Source organism: Eleginops maclovinus, chromosome 19 (assembly GCF_036324505.1).
Source record: "Eleginops maclovinus isolate JMC-PN-2008 ecotype Puerto Natales chromosome 19, JC_Emac_rtc_rv5, whole genome shotgun sequence".
Lineage (NCBI taxonomy): Eukaryota > Metazoa > Chordata > Actinopteri > Perciformes > Eleginopidae > Eleginops > Eleginops maclovinus.
In genome coordinates this window covers 6,505,926-6,525,535 of record NC_086367.1, presented here as the reverse complement: position 1 = coordinate 6,525,535, position 19,610 = coordinate 6,505,926, and the positions used below count along the sequence as shown (strand labels likewise).

The window sequence follows — 19,610 nt, the reverse complement described above, 5'->3', positions numbered from 1 at the left end:
AGATACTGTGGAAAAGGTTATGAAATCCACACACAGCACAGCACACTGCACAAAGTGTTACCATATCACCATCAGAAATGAATAGAGGAACAATCCTCATCGATATCATCCAAAGCCCAGTGCCAGTCCTGGAGACCAAAGTCCTCCAATCTGAAAGGGGAGATTAGTTTCTGACGGGCTGCTCAGACAAACTGCATAACTATTCTGTTTGAGTGTGAGGTCTGCCTACTGTTCTCTCAGAGATGTTTGGGTTATGTAAGGTACGATGAGTCACACAACACTGAGCAGTACAAAAAACCCTGTCCTCCCACCCTACAATCTAGATACAAAAAAGGTTGTATACTCCTCTAAAAGAAAGGCTTCATTGCGTTCATATAACTGACCCACCAAGACAAGTATAGAAATAACCTCATTTCTTTTGTGATGACTGTGGATGCACTGGAGCGGAGAATGATGAGCATCTTTGAAATACATATTATAGTGTCCAACACAACTCATCAGGATGGAAAACCTTTGGAACAACAGCTGCACCAGGGGACCTAGCTATGGAGGCCATGAGGATCACAGTGGAAGAAAAATAGAAAAAATATCAAGTCTAACGTTACAATAAATAATAATAATAATACATTTTATTTGAAGGCACCTTCCTCGGCACTCAAGGACACCGTACATGATACACACACAAAGAAAAGCATATAAATGATGCTTTTCTTTGCAATAACTTCTAAGTGATTTTGAATTATGTTGTGCGTTTCCTCAAAATATTTTTTACATTTTCTCTTATCCATCAACAAAGTTTGTGTGTTGATTCATGCATGTGTAGTTCAATTTAAAAGGGGCCATATTCTGCTCATTTTCAGGTTCATATTTGTATTTTTCTCATACTGTCTGTGCTGCAGCACCTCTTTTCACCCTCTGTCTGAAACCAGAGCCCAGTCTGCTCTGATTGGTTAGCTGGCCAGCTCTGTTGTGATTGGTCAACCGCTTAGAGATGTCCCGCCCCTTAGCCTATAAAGTACAATGTGTTGGAGCACTAGCCAATAGAAGCAGAAGTGTTACAGAAGTAAACAAAGGAGTCCAATGGAAGTGTTTCAGGCAGGGAAACTTTGGGATTTTAGCCTCTGCAGACCATTTACATGCACAAAAACCTATATAACACACTACAGGAAAGGGAAAACACCAAAACACCAACAGGGCCCCTTTAAGAAGCTCTGGGTATGTATGCAACTTCACTGTGACCACTCTCTGTTATTCTTTTAGTATTAGCAAAGAAAGCATTAACACATACTCTGACCTGTAAACAGATAGTCCATTTAAAAAGTTTTCCAATGGTGTGTAGTAAAACCCACAACCTATTCCTTGCCTCCTGCATATACCAACACTAAATACAAACTGGAATGCAAGAGATCTAATGAAATACTCATGTATCTCTAAAGCTCCTCCATAAAGCTCAAAGGAGTGCTCGGCTACCTGCTCTTGCTGATGGGGAGCTGTCGGCTGGGCCTCCTCATGGACTGGCTGGGCTGGACCTTCATGGAGGCGCGTGGCGAGGAGCGCGCAAACTGCTCTGGTGGGGGAGGCTTCTTGGGAATCTTCTTGACCAGTCGGCTCACCCACTTCTGCTGCTCCTCCTGGGACAGCGCCAGAATCAGCAGGTTCTTGGCTGAAGACACGTCGTAGTTCACTGGAGGGGGAGAGAAGAGGGATTTCAGTTAGCTGGAATGCTGGGTTATCCACATAGAAATAAAAACAGGGGGAAGTTAAAGGAATTGGGGATATTAGTTATTTTATCCTTGATTTCTTTACTTACTTTAATATGCAGGACTAAGGCTGGGAATTATGGAGTATAGTTGATACTGTAACACTATTGTTGGCTATAGGTGTATTTTTTTGATAAATAATTATCAGTTATGTTTTATTTATTTATTTTTACTTTATTATTTGCCCTACTTGTTTGTTTTTCTGTCTGTCCTTACACCATGTAAAGCAGCCTTGGGTCCCTTGAGAAGCGCTATAGAAATGTAATATATTATTATTATTATTATTATTATTATTATAACAATAATATAATACTGAATGTGTTAAGTAAAATTATAAAAAAGTGCACAAACCAATAAATGCAATATTAGGATATTAGAATATACAGAATCTGACACAATATCTAGTCTCATTCACAATATTTATGTAGTATCAATATATTAACCAGCACTATGCATGATTTACTTGTTATAAATACGTGTTATTTTGCAGCTGCACCACTGATAAGGCCTTTTTGAATTATTTCTAATGTTGAAGTTGCCAGTTTAAACCCAATATTTGCATTTTAATATTTGAATTAGCAGACCTTTATTAACATTGTGTTTTGTGCTTCATTATACAATTCAGACATTCAGTATAAAATAAAATAATTAAATGGTCAATTATATATTTTTTGGAGGTAAATTCATGAATTAATGCTTAAATATTCCAGAGATTTATCCATTTGAAATGTTTTTGTTTCCTTTGTAGTAACGTTGTTTTTCTCTGACATTTTACCGTTAACCTGCATCAATAAACCCTTCCCATAGCCAAGTGTTTGTGCGGCCTCCTAACCTTTGCACGGGGCGATGATCTCCTCCTTCTTGTCCATGTGGTCTTTGTGGCACTTGATGTGGCAGCGCCGGCACTCCAGAGCGGGCGGGGGCTTGAACATGTTCCACAGCGGCTTGGTGCACGCCTCACAGTTGGCGGGGAAGTGGTACAGCGTGGGGATGAACTCGTGGCCCTTGTGGCAGATGTAGCTGGACTTCTCTCCGCTGGGCAGCGGATCTTCTGCCTCCTTTTTGCTTTCGCCCTCATTGGCATAAAGAATCTGGAAAGTTGAATGAGATTAATCAGAATGTTTGTCAAATTATAGTCTTTTGGCACAAAGAAACAATCAAACCATAGCTGACAGACCTGGAATATCCGAGGGATCTCTTTGGCGTCAGCACGGTACACGTCTGTTTGAGTGACAGGCCTCACATGGAAGAGTTTGCTGTGTGAAGAAAGAGAGTTTAATAATTCAGAATCAGAATACTTTACTGATCCGGCAGGAGATTGAGTTTCGTGAAAAATATTAATTAATTGTTGTTGGTTTTGCGAGTGCGGATGCAATACTTTGTAATGACGCACGTTTTATTTATTATCAACTGCTTGTTGTTCTACTTTTTTCCGTTTATTTTATTAATGAATGTATTATTCTTTAAACGTGATTTGTATTGTGTTTTTGAAAGTTTTTTGTATTTATTTAATGTTGTTCTTTTGGTTGTTTGGAAGGAAAGTCATTTTTGAAACATGTTTAATGTAAAGTTTTCAAACCCCACTCAAAAATGATACAAAATAAATAATAGCAATAAGAAAAAAAAGTGCTTAATGTACAACAATATACAAGAACAATAAATAAGTTAAAATGTTACAATATATACAGTGGTGTATAAGCATAAAGAAAGAGATCTATGCTGAAAACCAGATTATTGCTCAAAATGTACAGTAATAATCCAAATACTTTTAGGAATTTACTCAATTAATTTTCATACACTTTAAATGAGCCAATTCAATAAAAAGTAATGCACAGTTATAATATATATGTAATAATAATAATAATAAACGCAGATTTGTACAGTTTTTAGCTGCAATTCAAAGTCAGCTGCAGCTCATTTCAACACTAAATGCCCCCCCCACAGGAAGTAACTGACATGAGTCCTGTGTGACACTCACTCTATATCCAGCACCATGTAGGGAATGGAGTGCTCCTTGTCCAGCTCGTTGTTGTAGAAGAGGATCTTCTTGCTGCTCACCACAACGTACTGCAGAAGAAGAGAACCCACATGGGGAGGTGGTGTTAAATCATGGAGAACGTGTTCTGATAAATCAGAGCGTGATGTAGCTCAGGTTACCTTTCTCTCCCAGCCAAACTTCTTGGTGTTGTTTCTCACAGGGAGGGAGAGCCAGCCCTCCAGCCTCGTTTCTGAGTGGGCGGAAGAGATGTGTGTGAGCACAGGGATAATCTGTCTGTGTGACCATAACATTTGAACCAACTAAAGAACAAGCCTTTATTTTCATTTCAAATCAGCTGTCTATTGTTTTTTCAGAAATGATTTATTGATTAAGCCCATTTTCTAGTATTAAAGAAATATCCCACAAAATGACTAGGTTTAGTGAATAAAAGCTACATGATTTCAGAAGTATTTTCCTTGTTTCCTTCAAATCCTCACATAACTTGACATATTTTCTACACTTAATATATCGTTAATAATGACATACTTGTCATGTTATTATATACTTTAACAAGCTATGATTCAAATAAATAAAGGCTGTACAAAGTGTATTTTTTAAAATGATATTCTATAAAAAAGTGCATAAAGTATAAATGTAATTCATGGTGCAGGAGAGAAAACTGTTCTCTGATGTTTTTTAGAAATGGATTGAGGCAGACTTTAGTTTGTTGAAAACATGTTACACATTTTGTCAATGATTCTCTCCATCTTTTTACAATACATTTAGATGTGTAGTCTCTGCTCTGGAGTAAAGTCAGAGGTTTGGATAACACAAGTCCGCCAACACCTATTTCACAAATGTTTCCAAAGAACAGGAACTTAATATGTGTTTGCAACTGAGCACCAGCTGAATTTGAATGTATTTATTATTTAAATAACAAAGTATTAAGTAGAGCCCTCAACTGAATATGAAGTTGGATAAGAGACACAGTCACATCCCCCAGGGGGAGAACTCTCACCTGTGTACGCATCATCAGTATCGAAGTCCGGTCCGCTGCCGATGCTGGCGGAGTCCATGGACTGAACGCTGAGCGTCTGCAGGAGGTTCCTCAGCTGCTCGATGTCGCTGTCCTTACTGTCCAGAGCCATCTGCAGCTCGATGCGCATCTGACTCTCCTCGGACAGTTGCTGCAGATAAAGACAGAAGGAACAGTCAGAGATACAGAAGGACGAGAAGAAATACTGGGAAACTGTGCATGAGCGTTCCACTGACCGCCTGCAAATCGTTGATCTCCCGCTGGTACTTGATGATGCTGCTGTTGAGTTTTTCCTTCTCCGACCTGAGCTCCAGCTGCAGCTTCCTGTTCTCCTTATCCTTCCTCTTCATGTCTGTGTCGTTACCTCGGCGACTGCCTCCGCCACGGACCTCCTTCCTGTTCATGATCTCTGCCAGCTTATTGACAGCCTGTAGGAGGACACGAGTAAAATGGTTCATGTTTGAGCACATTTTCAGAGTTGTACCGACATTTCTTGAAGGGTTAGGTCTGTTTTAAGTTTTATTTAAAGTCCCTTAAACTGTCGGCTGAGTGTTTAACTAAAAATTAACCAGGTGGATGTAGTAACAAAGTTCGAAACAGACGTACCTGAGTTTTCAGCGTCTTCTCTGTCTGCAGCTGCTTCTCATAGCCCAGCTTCATCTGGTTGATCTGCTGCTCCCAATCCTTCGACTTCTCTGATTCTGGAGAATGAAATAGCAAAGACACAAAATAAAATAAAAAATGTTATCCCTGACAATATATTGCTTTCAACACAAATTCTGTTTAATATTAACCATTTTATTTACCTTCTATTGCCTCGCTCAGCTTGTTGTTCAGCTCCTCCTTCTCATTGGCTAGGTTAGCGACATCACTGGTCAGAGTCCTGTTGGCTTCCTCCAGCTGCACAGGGTGGGAAAATACTGTCATGTTCACTTTGTCTTTGTGTTTTAAAAGCCTGCAAGCTTCACAATAACACAAACAAACGAATCGGTCGAGGCAGCGGTGGACCAGTAACTAAAGATGGAGTCTTGTGGTTTTAAAGAGAGCATACAGTGGTATGCAAAAGTTTGGGCACCCCTCTGAGATTTCATGACAATTTGCTTTTCCTTTATAATAGAAGATCACAGCAACAACATTTGTTTTCCTACAAAGATGTAGACGTTTTAGTGTTTTCCAGACCAAAATTCTTAGGGTAGCATTACATAGTTTTATTATAATAAAATAAAATGCAAAAAATGGGATGTGCAAAAGTTTGGGCACCCTTATAAATAGCATTCATTTCAACACCTGTACGGATTTATAGCTGACAGGTTGCTGCACAAAATTGCTTTGATTAGCTCATTAGACCTTCAATTACAAAGACAGGTGGAACCAATCATGAAAAAGGCTATTTAACATAGGTAATAGCTGGCTGTGCCTGGCCTAGGTTCTTTCTTAGGGAGTGGCAAGATGGGGACCTCAAAACAACTCTCCACTGACCTGAAAGCTAAGATAATCCAACATTATAAATTAGGAGAAGGGTACAAAAAATTATCTGACAGGTTTAAACTGTCTGTCTCCACAGTCAGAAACGTAGTTGTGAAATGGAAGGCCACAGGAACAGTCCGTGTGAAGGAAAGATGTGGTAGGCCGACAAAAATAGGGGAAAGGCACAGGCGAAGGATGGTGAAAATGGTCACAGAGAAGCCACAGACCACCTCCAGAGAACTACAACAACATCTGGCTGCTGATGGTGTAGTTGTTCACCGTTCCACAATCCAGCGTACTTTGCACCAGGAAGAGCTCATTGGAAGGGTGATGTGCAAAAAGCCTTTCCTGAGTGTTAATCACAAGAAGAGTCGCATGAGGTATGCAAAAGCACATCTGGACAAGCCAGAAGCATTTTGGAACAAAATACTGTGGTCAGATGAGACCAAGATTGAGTTATTTGGTCATAACATGAACAGGTATGCATGGCGAAAAAAACACACTGCATTCAATGAAAAGAACTTGTTGCCCACTGTAAAATTTGGTGGAGGATCTATCATGTTATGGGGCTGTGTGGCTAGCACAGGTACTGGAAAACTTGTTAAAGTTGAGGGCCACATGAATTCCTTACAGTACCAGGAGATTCTTGACAAGAATGTTCTAGAGTCAGTCACAAAGTTGAAGCTACGCCGGGGTTGGATTTTTCAGCAGGACAATGATCCTAAGCACCGATCAAAATCCACCAAGGAATTCATGCAGAAGCACAGGTACAATGTTCTGGAATGGCCATCCCAGTCCCCAGACCTTAACATCATTGAAAATGTATGGATTTATTTGAAGAAGGCTGTCCATGCACGGAGGCCAAGAAACCTGACTGAACTGGAGACGTTTTGTGTGGAAGAATGGGCCAAAATACCACCTGCCAGGCTTAAGGGACTTGTCTGTGGCTACAGGAGGCGTCTACAGGCCGTTATTGCAGCAAAAGGAGGCAATACTAAATATTAATGGAATTATTTCTTAGGGGTGCCCAAATTTATGCACATGCCTATTTTTGTTTGAATGCACATAAACATGTTTCTGTTTGACCAATAAAAGTTATTTCACTACTGAGATGTTTCTGTTACCATAAGGTATAACATATGTTAAAATGAAGTTGCTGCTTCAAAAGCTCAGCAAGTGACAAACTGATGCAGTGGTTTTCCTAAGGGGTGCCCAAACTTTTGCATACCACTGTAAATAAAAATAGTTTACTAACAAACACACATTTTTGCACACCGTCTAATCCTAATCTTGTTATAATTGATATATTAATTGCCAGTTGATTTGCACAAACTGACATTTTCTAGCCAACATGAACATGAATTTTTTTTTTATTGGTTTTTTTAAGCAATTCAAATGTTTATTTTTATTGTGGTTGTATAAATGTAATTTATGGTTCTGCTCGCCCTCAGGGTGAAAACAGGTTCCTTTGTGTACGCCAAGCGGAAGACAACAAAAAAGCTTTAATGTATTGAAATGCTGTTTTTTTTAATTCTCAGCAACAACTAATATGCACTGAAGCAGAATATTTGGTTAACTCAAAAATATTGCATAAATGTTGACATTTGTCTGTTTTCAAAACATTTTAGGATTAACAAGCCAACCAGAAGATAATCCCAGTATCCCTTTGAGTCTGTATTCATAATGTCTGTGTGCAAGTTGAGGATAGGCTGGATTTTAACTCAATAATAATCTTTACACATGGTCCAATGTGAAGAACAATGGCTTTTCATAACACTGTGGGTGTGTGCGACTCACAGAATTGATGGTGATGTCCTTGTCAGAGAGCTCCTGGCGATGGCGGGCCATCATCTCCTTCAGCTCCAGCTCCTTCATGATCTTCTCCTTCTCCAGGTCCGAGTACTGCTCCTCAGCGATGGAGCGCGCCAGCTGCTCCGAGTCCGCCTTCGTCAGCGTGATCTCCAGCTGAGCGGCCAACGAATCCCTGAAAGACATTTAAAAAACAGACTAATGAGAGGCTGAACAACCGAATCACAAATCTAGAATATAAATGTCCCATCCCAGGGATTTAAATTAACCGATGGCTACTTCCTGATTTAGTCTTAAAAAAAACTGAAGAACTTTTAAAGTGTTTTAAAAATAAATCCACATATTCCTTGTGTACCTCTCCTCCTGAAGCTCCTGCAGAGACTGCTGCACATCTTTGTAGAGTTTGCTTTTCTCCTCACCCTCCTCCTTTAGATCCCGAGCCTGGGTCTTATACAGGGTCTGGAAAACACACACAGATTCACACACAATGTGATGCAACACTTTGCCTTTGTCTGCTACTGTGCTTTGCCACTGGGAGGACTCGAGAAGCAATACAAAGTTTGAAATAAATAAATACCTTGAGAATATATATATATATATATATGAGAATATAACGTATTCTACGGAAACCCTGAGAAGCAAGAGAGAAAAGATTCTGTTGATCCCGAAAAGCTGAAAAAAACTTTAGCCAGGATGATTTTTTCTATGAGTTGAGAAAAGAAAACCTTCTGCCTGATTAACTGTTTGTTGTTGTAATACTCATTTTTGCCACAAAAGGCATAACGTCCCCATTAAAACCTTTTTTACAAAAATCATCCAAGCAAATTATTGTTTTCAGAAACAAAGGAGAAAACTATTTATAGTTTAATAAAACAGATTTAATATGTGCTGCAATTCTGCTCATGTCATTTTGCCTGTGCTTAAATGTTTTTGTCTTTGATTATGTGTAGCACTGCAGATAAAAATGAGCCTTTATGGCTAAATCTGCCACATTTCCATCATGGACTCAAGTGCCTGTTTAATGCAAAATATAAATCAGAATGTGTTTTTCTCATGGGCCTCTCAGGGCTTCCATATAAACCTATAAGCAAGGAAAACATGTCATTTGGGTTCTATAAGGCATGATATTCATATTTAGTAAATAAAGGAAGAAATCCTCCGCTCTTCAATGCAGATAACAGCATGCATTAGCTACTGAAAGCTAATGCGATGTTGGTCTGATGGCACATTACAGCCCACACACTCAGCAAGCAAGACGCACAACACAATGTGTAGCACTTAAGTCATTTCACAGCCACATGAGTAATGACAGAGCAGAGGAAAGACTCACAGAGAAATACTGCTCGGCTTGTAGCTGGTCCTGTAGCTCCTTCATTTGGCCGTCTGTGTCCTGTCTTTCTCTGCAGTCAAAGAATAAAAGAGAGATTACTCATCATGGTCTTTGTGACAAAATATGAAGCCTTGCGTTTGAATGCTTGAAAGGACTTAGAGAGAAATGTGAACTGACTTGCGTAGCTCCTGGTTCTGTTTCTCCAGGCTGCGTTTGATGTCCAAGAGGTGGTTCATTTCCTGCTTGAGCTGCTTCTCTGAGGATCGCAGAGAATTCAGCTGCTGGTTCTGAGCCTTCAGGTCGTTCTGGGTCAAGCTACGCTTCTGGGTCTCCTGCTCGATCTTCAGTGTCAGGTTCTTCACCTGAGAGAAGAAAGACAACACAATTATTCACATGTCTGTACTTCCTGTTCCATACACTAAATTCCCCCTGCAGCTAACTAACACACACACACACACACACACACCTCCTCAGTGAGTCGGTCCTTGTGTCGGCGCAGCTCGTCCAGTTTCTGCAGAGCCTGCTTGTAGTCGCAGTCCATCATGCTGCTGTCCTTCTCCAGATCCAGGATCCGGTTCTCCAGGCGAAGTTTGGCCGCTCGCTCCTCCGCCAGCTTCTGCTCCATCTCTGTTGGATTATATCAATAGATTATCTACATGTTGAAGAATAACTTTTGTATTTTTCCACCTGGAACCTTTATTTCCCATTATTCTAGGTTTCAAATGGGGCCATTTGTGTCTGAGAACATCACAGGAAGGAAGTGTTGTATGTGACTCGAAGCAATGAGAGCAGAATGTTTGGTCAGAGGTGTGCACTGGTGCCAAATTACTTCATCAATGTTCAATTTCAATGATTTTCCTTTAACAGATCGTATGTGTGACTGACCAAATCCCCAGAGAATGGAAGTAAACCATGACATCAGGAGAGGAAACTCACCCTTCATGGACTCCGACTTAGCGCCCTCGATGGTGACTTTGATCTTGCTCTTGTCTGCCAGCATGGCCCTGGTGGTCTTATGAGAGGCCTCCTCCTGCTCGAGCTCCTGCTGCAGCACCTTCAGCTTGTAGGTCAGATCGATCTCCTTGTTGCTCTTCTCCTGCGCAGAGAAAACAAAGACAGAGACGTTGCGATCAGTCCAAAGAGCAAAACTCAGGTGGCAGTCGCACACTGGATATCATATCGATGCCAAAGACCACCAGAGAGGGCAAAAGTACACACATCCTTTACTCAAGTAAAAGTACAGATACTCTGGTAAAAGTAGAAGTACTGACTAAACTTCCTTACTCAAGTAAAAGTAAAGAAGTATGGTTTTGAAATGTACTCAAGTAAAAAGTACCGATAACTACCAACTGTTTTATAGAGTACCTGGTAAATGGACCTCACTTTATATTAAAAGACCCTCAAAGATCTTCCATTTCAGATTGTAATAGAGTCATTGTAAGCTAATGAATGTTTCAACGGTGAACAACCACCATCTAGAACACAAGCAAAGGAAACCAAAGTGGGGACAGGGATAAAAGCCACAAATTCATGGATTTTGGGTCGACACAATTCGCCATGAATGGTTTTGTGCGGCGAAAAGCAAACGTTTCCCTCATGTATGGCCATTGGTGAGGGAGATTAATATCACAGCTGCTCTCCCCCTTCTCTGCCTCTTCCACTTCTACCATTACGTCCGACATTATTCTGCTAGCTGCGGTTCTGGTACTGGCGCAGTTTGGGATAATTAGGCGCCGCAGTTGCTACCGATTCAGAGGATGATGGGAATAGCCTCGAGCCGAGTTCTCATTGGTTCCTCTTCTTTAGAGAAGAGCAGGAAATGATGGATACACGGATCGTGACCGCAGATTAAAACTAAAGTAACGAGTCTGTTTTGATAATGTAAGAAGTAGAAAGTACAGGTATTTGTGTTGAAAATGTAAGAAGTAAAAGTAAAAAGTTGTCAGAAACAAAAGTTGTGGAGTAAAGTACTGATACCAGAAAAATGTACTTAAGTAACAAAGTATTTGTTCTCCACTACTTCCCTCCTCCGAAGAGCACATAAGCTCAACTTCAGACTTCCCACCGCAAAATATCGCTCAGATAATGAGCATTAAATTAACTTCATCTGAAATCGGTACCAAACAATTATAGCACTGAATGATTGAAGTACATTACTAACTCTATAGTCAAGGAGAAAAGTCCTTGAAGCTTCAGACAGACATCAGCAGCTGATCCGTATTAGCACTTGGAAGATTACAATACTAAACATTGTAATCTTGTTTAGTATTGTATCAGAAACTTTTTTAGGAATTTCAGTTGTACAATAATGTCTAAAGAATAAGGCTTTAAAGCAGTCTAATGAATCCGCCTGTGGATTATCTCTCTGTCCTCGGTTGTGAAACTGCAGCACACTATGTCAGAAGACAGGGGAAACACACTGCTTTAATTAATGATGTAAATGTTTTAGATAAGCCGAGATAAAACACTCTGTATTTCATCTTTGCAGTACGAAGTCAACCCTGAGGTATTCAAACGACACTCATTACAGGAGAGTAGCGCAATGCCAAAGGATGAGGAAGGTTGTAAATATAAAGAAGTTAAAGATATAGATATATCCAAATAAGGCAAATAAAATCCGGCTCTTCTGGTGTACCTTCTCCAGATCGGTGTGTTTCTCCTGAAGCTGTCTCTTCTCGGTCTCGGTTTTGGACAGAGTCTGTCTCTGCTGACGGGCTTCCTCCTCCAGGCAGGAGATGCGTGCTGCAGGACAAAACCAAGAGTCCTTAGATCAGCAGGTTTAAAGTATTAGAATATTACCTCCAAAACATGCACAGAACATACAACCAACGCACCACTTTTTCTGAATTCACCATACATTAGCCACTCACAGTCCCAGCAAGACCTGTATGCGCTTATGATTTATAACCCAGCCAGACTTTAACCATGAGGAAGATGTGTGAATTATTTAGAAAAATGTAGGCTATAAAAAGTAAATATAGCCTTTTGTGCAAGGGCATTAATAAACTTCCCCCTGGGTATTCCCATTTACATCGTGAGGTGTTAAAAATGATTTTTCCTTATTATATTAATAATATATATATTATATTTGATGAGAAACTTGAAAAAAATGATGTTAAAAAAGGACATGTTTTCACAGCACTATAAATCAGAAGCAAGAGAGGGAATTTTGGCCTGCAGCTAAAAATGATCGTTTAAAATACTGATGCCAGAACGTTTTTTTTAAACCATAGCAAATATTTGATTGAAAACACAATCATTTATTTTGTATCAAGAATAGAGTATTAATATCATTTAGTCCATGATTGTATACTGATATTGTGACACCCCAAAAACATTGTATTTGTGCTGTTTCCAACTACTTTGATATGGACAAAAGCGCTTCTATACCGATTTCTGGACTGAAATTGCGCCACTACAAATGATAAAGTGTGTTTGATTTGAACAAATGAATAATATTAATCTGGGCTAGTCGGCTTTGAGTCTGTGTGTATCATTTAACTACACAATAATTAGGTTTAAAGTTATTTAATATGCTGCAAAAAGCGTTTTAAGTTGATTTATAATTCGTGTAGGCTAGCAGGTGGAGTGCACTCAGTGTATATTAAGTTAATGTGGAGATAACATGCATACTTCCCTATGTATGGGATGAAGGGAATGAAGTATTAGATCTTCTTTCACATATCCTACTTAAAATATTATTATTATAACATTATTACCTATTCTCCAATATGCTGATTCAGTGGGGGAAAGCACTTCATTTCAGATTCAACAACATTGTTCTACATTGTTTGATTTCTAAACATCTGGTCACTGCGTCCCAACAACTGCACTTTGACAAAAGACAAACAGAAAGTGAACCGAGGCGTTTCCTTGTTGGAACAACCGGAGCGCTGAGCAGGAACCTGGGTGTGTGAACTGCACTGTGTTTGAGTATGACCTCACCTCAATTACTGCAATCAGATAAAGATTTTACATGACGGTCTCAATAGCCCCAGAAGTGCCTTAATCAGATTAAGGTTGAATGATTAGCCTCCATGTTAAAACACTCGCTCGTACAGTTACTGAAATGAACATCTGCTACTGCTGACATGGAGACACTGCTGTTGTTATTCATGGACAGTAGGAAGGGAGGATTACATGTTTTACTCTCTATACAGAGATTTGTTCAACCAGTGTAGCTTAAGCCTTGTATCTGTATGTATCAGATGCACAGAAACGGTTGTTGTTTGCTGAATGGATGCAAACCCTTTTTTAAAAGACTCTTTTCTGCCTTCAGTGTCTGTGTGTCACTTTGCCCACCATAGCTGCCTCTGTGGAGCTGCCAGGTAGGCTGCTAAAACAGCACTTTCTTTATCCAAGGTGTGTTATGAACTGTCTACCTCATAAAAAAATTGGTAACTATGCGCTTTAGGCAGAATAAAAAACAGGCCTCTCTACAGACACAGGGGAAGTGATGGAAATGTTGTTGTAGCGAACAACATGCTATACATGTTTTAAGCTAAGCTATACCAGAAAACACTAATAAAACAGAACAGAGATGCTGGTTGTTAGCTTGGAGAGATTCCATGTAGCCCCATAATATTTTTGTGGAGCCAGCACTGCGCCAGACTGTGTTTGAAAAAGAAAATAGTCTCTTAAATGTGACGGGACTTGTCAGCAGAGGGGCGCACTGGTGGTTATTCGGTTCAATGAAAACTCTACTCCTGGCATTTGGCTTGGTGCTATTCACCACTGAGAAACAAAAAAAACGGGAGTATAAACCAGCTCTAAAAGTGACGTATTTTCCTTTTTTAAATATGTGGTGGATCTGATTTATGCCCATGTAAAGAGTGGTTCATAACAATTTGGAAAAGTAACAGAAACATATTTGGAAGAGAATCTGATGAATATCTTGTTCAAATGTTATATTTGGTAATGGAATTTGGTTTGGTTGCTGAATCCCCCAATTCTATAAATACAGAAATTTGTGGCTCAGCTGAGAGGTCGTCCAGCATTTGTAAAATCGGTGGTTTGGACCGTGTGTCACTGGGCAAAATACATAACCCCAAATTACCTCCGATGTCAATTGTATATGTAAAAGTGCTTTGAAGGGTCGCAAAAACTGGAAAAGTGCTATAAATATACCGTATATATTCAGTCCATTTACCATATTTCAAATCAAGCTGTGTGTGTGTGTGTGTGTGTGTGTGTGTGTGTGTGTGTGTGTGTGTGTGTGTGTGTGTGTGTGTGTGTGTGTGTGTGAGAGACCCACCCATGAGGTCGCTGATGGTCTCCGAGCCCTGGCTGTGCTCCCTCCTCTCCGTCTCTAGCGCCGCCTGCAGGCTGATGCACTCCTTCTCGAGGCTCAGCTTGCTGCGCTCCAGCATGCAGCTCTTGTCCTGCAGCTCGCGCACGTTGGCCTCCAGCTGCTGCAGCTGCTTGCTGCTGTCCGCCTGCGCCTTCCGGAGCCTCGCCGCCGCCTCCGACTCGGCCCGCAACAACGTGTTGGCTTCATCCAGCTGAAGGGGAGGAAAACGTGTTTGATGATCAGTTTAGTTTGGTTACTTGTTACAGTAAGATCTGTTCAATTCAAATGTCCAATCAAGTACATTATTCTAAAAGAAAACATCATTTATTCCATGATCAAATCTAAGATAAGATAGGATAAGAATGACTTTATTAATCCCAGACTGGGACATTTTGGTGTATTCTATTCTACTTTTTAACTGTACCACTATGGTTGTAAACTAGTAAATACATGTGTATATGTTAGCGTTAATGGGAATCAAATGGAAAACTTTTACAACATTACGCTAATGACCCAGTTTGACCGTAACTTCCTCGAATTCTAACCCATCAACAAATATTGGTGTACATTTACAGTACTAGGTATATTAAACATCAGTGTCCCTGCAGGCAAAACAAAGACCTGTTTCTGCAGGTGGATGTTCTTCTCATTGGAAATGTGTGAGTTCTGGTTCCTCCTCTTCACGTCATCCAGCTGGTCTCGAAGGCCATTCACTGCGCGCACACACACACACACACACACACACACACACACACACACACACACACACACACACACACACACACACACACACACACACACACACACACACACACACACACACACACACACACACACACACACACACACACACACACACAGGTTAATGTCTTTCCTTTTTATGTAGCTTGTTTTACAATGGTTTTATAGCATTAATCCACAATTATTGAGTGTTGTTGAGTCCCAGAGAAGAGAAACAGTTACATTAAGGATTATAGAAACTAAAAGCTGTGTGTGATAAACAATAGCATTCAGCTAGAAAGAACAGACTGTGTTGTACAGTACAGTAAGGAGGCAGTGTCAACAAGAAAAGGAGCGGTGTAGACAAGAAGCATTTCCAGGGTTTACTGCTGCGGGGAGAAATAGCTAAAACATTTTGACCAGCAGAGAGTGATTAAATAACTCTCATTTGGGTGGAATTGGCAGATGTACAGTCACAACTAGGGTTTGAAGAGCTCATTACCTTTTTGAGATATGCTATACCTATCTTTGATTTGAAAAGGTTATTTGACCAGATGATGGCAGTAATGTCCACATTATATCAGCTGGTCAATAAACCTCCATCCAAACTCAGAGTTTACAGTCTAACAGCCGTTTTTAGTTTATTGTTATCTATGTTTTATGTTTTCACCTACTATTGTTATATTTCTCCAAGGTATTTTAAGTTCATTTATTATGTTCTGTTGTATTTGATCAGATTTCTTTTTTTTTCTTTATTATTCTATAACAAATGTGAGTGATGTCACAATAATTGGCAGAAATTAATTCTTGGCTGTGAAATTCACAGACACAGCTATCAAGGCATTATTTAAGGCTCTGAGGAATAAACTAAAGACAAATCTTCGTTAGTCATGAACTCAGCGAAAGGAAGAAGGACTTCTGAACTCTGGAAATGGAAACATCCGAGGAGCATGTGAATGCACCACTGTCCTTGGCGGTTATCTGTGCTCTCAGTGCCTTTCTAGTTTTTGTCAATTATGAAATTGTCAAGCAGGCCACCCTATCCTGTGATGAAGTATATCCACTGTAGAGGAATGTATCTTGTGATTTTTTTAAATAGAATGTGCAGTATTTGTGTGTCTCAGTTCACCTTCGTTCTCCAGGCAGCGCTTCCTGTCGGCCTCGCTCTCGGCCTTGCGGTTGCTCTCCAGGCTTTTGTGCTGCAGCAGAGCTTTCTCTCTCTCCAGCTGCCTCAGAGTGGACTCCAGATTCTTCCTGCTGCTCACCTAAAAACACGCCATTCAACACTTCGTTCAACACGTCCTACAGGGCTGCCGATACAAGGCTCTGATTCCAGAATTCTCTTTAGGACAAACGCTTCCTGAGAATCCAATCGAGGATCGGCACAAATTCAATCCACATGAGACAGTTTAATGGGGTTATTGGAATACTGGCTCCAACTGAACCCTATGGAACCCTATGATTCAACTGTTAGGCATTCTTTCAAAACACTGTCAAGTGAGAAGTGAGGAATCTGACTGGAACATAGTTTGGGGAAAGATGGAATGGGAGCGACCCCAATGAGGAAATCGGGTCATTTAACCAGCTAATATTAAAAATAGGACTAAGCCAAAAACAATGTCCAACACCAACAGGTGTCTGGCTGCGTCTGCACTGTTGCTCCTGATAATCACTCACCTCTTCCTCAAGTTCTTTGGCGATTTTGTCTAGACGGCTGGTGACAGCTCTGAGGAAAGAAAACAGAACAATATTTAGTGAAGCTCGGACTGTGATGATCGCTGAACTTACGTCTTTAAGCAACGTTTCTACAGTCCTGTAGTCGTCTATCCTTTTTCCAACCCGGTTTATATTGGAACAGACCCATCTCCGCTTAACGTAAGCATCAACGTAGCGTCAGAGCACCATCCCCGAGTTATTATCTTAGGAAATATTAATTCAACAGCTAAAGACGCTTCATAGAACATATTCTTCAAAGTAGATGAAATGATGAAATATGTATATAATATGAATAGGACTGATTGTTACGGGTACAGAGATCTGAGGATGTGTTAATTCATCTTTTAAAGATCATTCACCATGGATTTCAGAAGAATAAACCATTAAACATCTGAAGCCTAATAGTTTGCTTCTTTTTGTACAGTTGTCTGTAGCAGCAGGAAGTGAGGGAGAGGGACTGCAGTTAGCTAATTCTTGCAGTCTGATAAACAATTTGATCAATTGATAAAATGTTGCGGCATATATCGTTTGTTTCCCCAAGCTATAGTAGACGTGATATAATTTGAGCGATGTTGAGATGATGACTGCAACGTTTTCTTCATACATCCATGATGCAGTCACACAGAGCTACGCTGATAAGGAAGCGGGCTTGGTTAAATCTAAACTGTGTTGGGAAATCTAAAGTTGTCCTGTACCTGTGTTTGTGATCAAGATCCACTTTGGCCTGCTTCTCATTGTTCAGCTGCCTCTCCATGAGGAGGATTGTCTTCTGCAGTGCTGCTGACTGTGGAGAGAAAACAAGCGACCAATCACACGTCAGTGTTACTAATCAAATGCTTGTTTGCAACCATCACTGCATGTACAGTAGTCCATCGTTCCTGTATACCATCTGTGTGGCTGTTATTGTGAACGTTTGTTCCAACAAAAACTATGAGCCGATAAACGCCAGAGCTCCAAACTTTAAGAATTAATTATAGGGCTGTCAATTTAAAACATTTATTTAAATGTATTACATTAAACATTGAATACATTTTTTCTAATCATATCATTATGTAACTTGCTGTGTTTTATATAAATATATTGTTATACGAGAATTATATAAATAGTATAGAAATAACCTTAAAAAGTCTGTTAGGGAATTAATTTAGATGTTTTATCGCAATTTAGTATATGAGTATATTAGGCTTGTGTTGAATAATACAAAGATATGATTGGAAATACAACTTTATAAATTCTTATTGCAACTCTTTCATATCTCTATTCAATGCATTTGTCACGTGCCTCAAAAAAGAAATATTTTTCAGTTGAAATATCTGCAATTACATCATACATCATTATTATCTTTCAACACATCAACAACAAAGCCAGTTTTGAAGAGTACTAACAGCATTTGTTGAGCTGGAAAAACCAGGGAAAAACCCTGGTTTTTGTTGCCTCTTTCCTCTTAGTTGATTGATTAGGCTGCTCAGTTAGCACTAAAGCTAATAAGAGATTAGCTTCAAAGTCAGCCACTCACAATAAAAGCTGCTTAAGTATTCCTGTGGGACTAAGAACACTGACATTCTAACAAAGCACAAATAAACCAGGGGATCAGAGAAAAGAAATCCCCCTTTCTTAGTCATTTCCATCATAATCCTCAACCTCTTACAGAGTGAAGCTGGATTGATCGTAATGTCAACAGGCCTGTGTGGTCGTGTAAACTGACGCCTGGCAAATTTATTTCCTGAGAAGCTCGGGAATGGACAGTTTTACTAGAGTTGCTGGAGGGGCACCTGGCAGTTACAGTGTGTGGAAGTGAAGAAACCCACCTCTCCTTTGGATTTATCATGAGCCACCGATATGTTGTTGGAAGCGTTTAGTAACCTGAAGATGGGAAACGGACAAAGTCACGATCACAACGAAGAAGGAGTCTCTCTAAAGGGTTGAAAATGATAAAGCACAGCTAGATAAACAGACTTACTGATCCTCTTTGAAGTACGTGAAGCCGACGAAGGGCAACTGGTTTCCGACAAAGGCCTTCGGTGTGGGGAATGTTTCTACATCCCCTTTGTCGTCTTCAATCTCGTCAAAATTACTGGTGTCTATGTCACTGCTCAGCTCCGGGACCACAGGAGCCGCCGCTGTGGAGAAGAGAGGCAGAAAGGAAAAGGGTAAGTGAGAAATGCTGGAAAAAGGAAGTGATTTGGAGGCCGTATTTCATTGGCTCAGTAACTGTGCTGATACTTACTGTGTCTGATGGTGTTGAAGGTCCACTGGTCGTTCTTGAAGAAAGGGTGTCGCATGATTTCATCTATGCCGTTTCTGCCCAGCCGCACCTCCCTTAAAGCAAAGACAGTGAATGAGATGTTGAGCAATGTGTACAGCTAAACAGTATCAGGAGCACGTGGCTACAACATGACCTACTGATACATATCCAGGAGAAACCAGAGTACAAATATACACATGTTGACTTTGTTTGGCCTAAAGCATAACAAAACAACCCAGTGGTAAACATGAGTGTGCTG

At 40.2% G+C, this 19,610-nt stretch overlaps 1 protein-coding gene across 1 annotated transcript in view; it reads right to left on the bottom strand.

The window, feature by feature from the left end:
• rock2a (rho-associated, coiled-coil containing protein kinase 2a) overlaps positions 1–19,610 on the bottom strand; it is a 44,434-nt gene that overhangs the window by 3,608 nt on the left and 21,216 nt on the right. Inside the window, 24 exon segments of the mRNA XM_063908869.1 lie at positions 1,471–1,684; positions 2,593–2,851; positions 2,938–3,016; positions 3,739–3,827; positions 3,918–3,988; positions 4,757–4,925; positions 5,011–5,202; positions 5,381–5,475; positions 5,581–5,674; positions 8,039–8,225; positions 8,406–8,509; positions 9,381–9,450; positions 9,558–9,742; positions 9,847–10,007; positions 10,317–10,476; positions 12,016–12,122; positions 14,635–14,881; positions 15,292–15,383; positions 16,520–16,655; positions 17,068–17,116; positions 17,802–17,890; positions 18,915–18,969; positions 19,067–19,226; positions 19,334–19,425. Of these exon segments, the coding sequence (XP_063764939.1) occupies positions 1,471–1,684; positions 2,593–2,851; positions 2,938–3,016; positions 3,739–3,827; positions 3,918–3,988; positions 4,757–4,925; positions 5,011–5,202; positions 5,381–5,475; positions 5,581–5,674; positions 8,039–8,225; positions 8,406–8,509; positions 9,381–9,450; positions 9,558–9,742; positions 9,847–10,007; positions 10,317–10,476; positions 12,016–12,122; positions 14,635–14,881; positions 15,292–15,383; positions 16,520–16,655; positions 17,068–17,116; positions 17,802–17,890; positions 18,915–18,969; positions 19,067–19,226; positions 19,334–19,425 (3,156 nt within the window).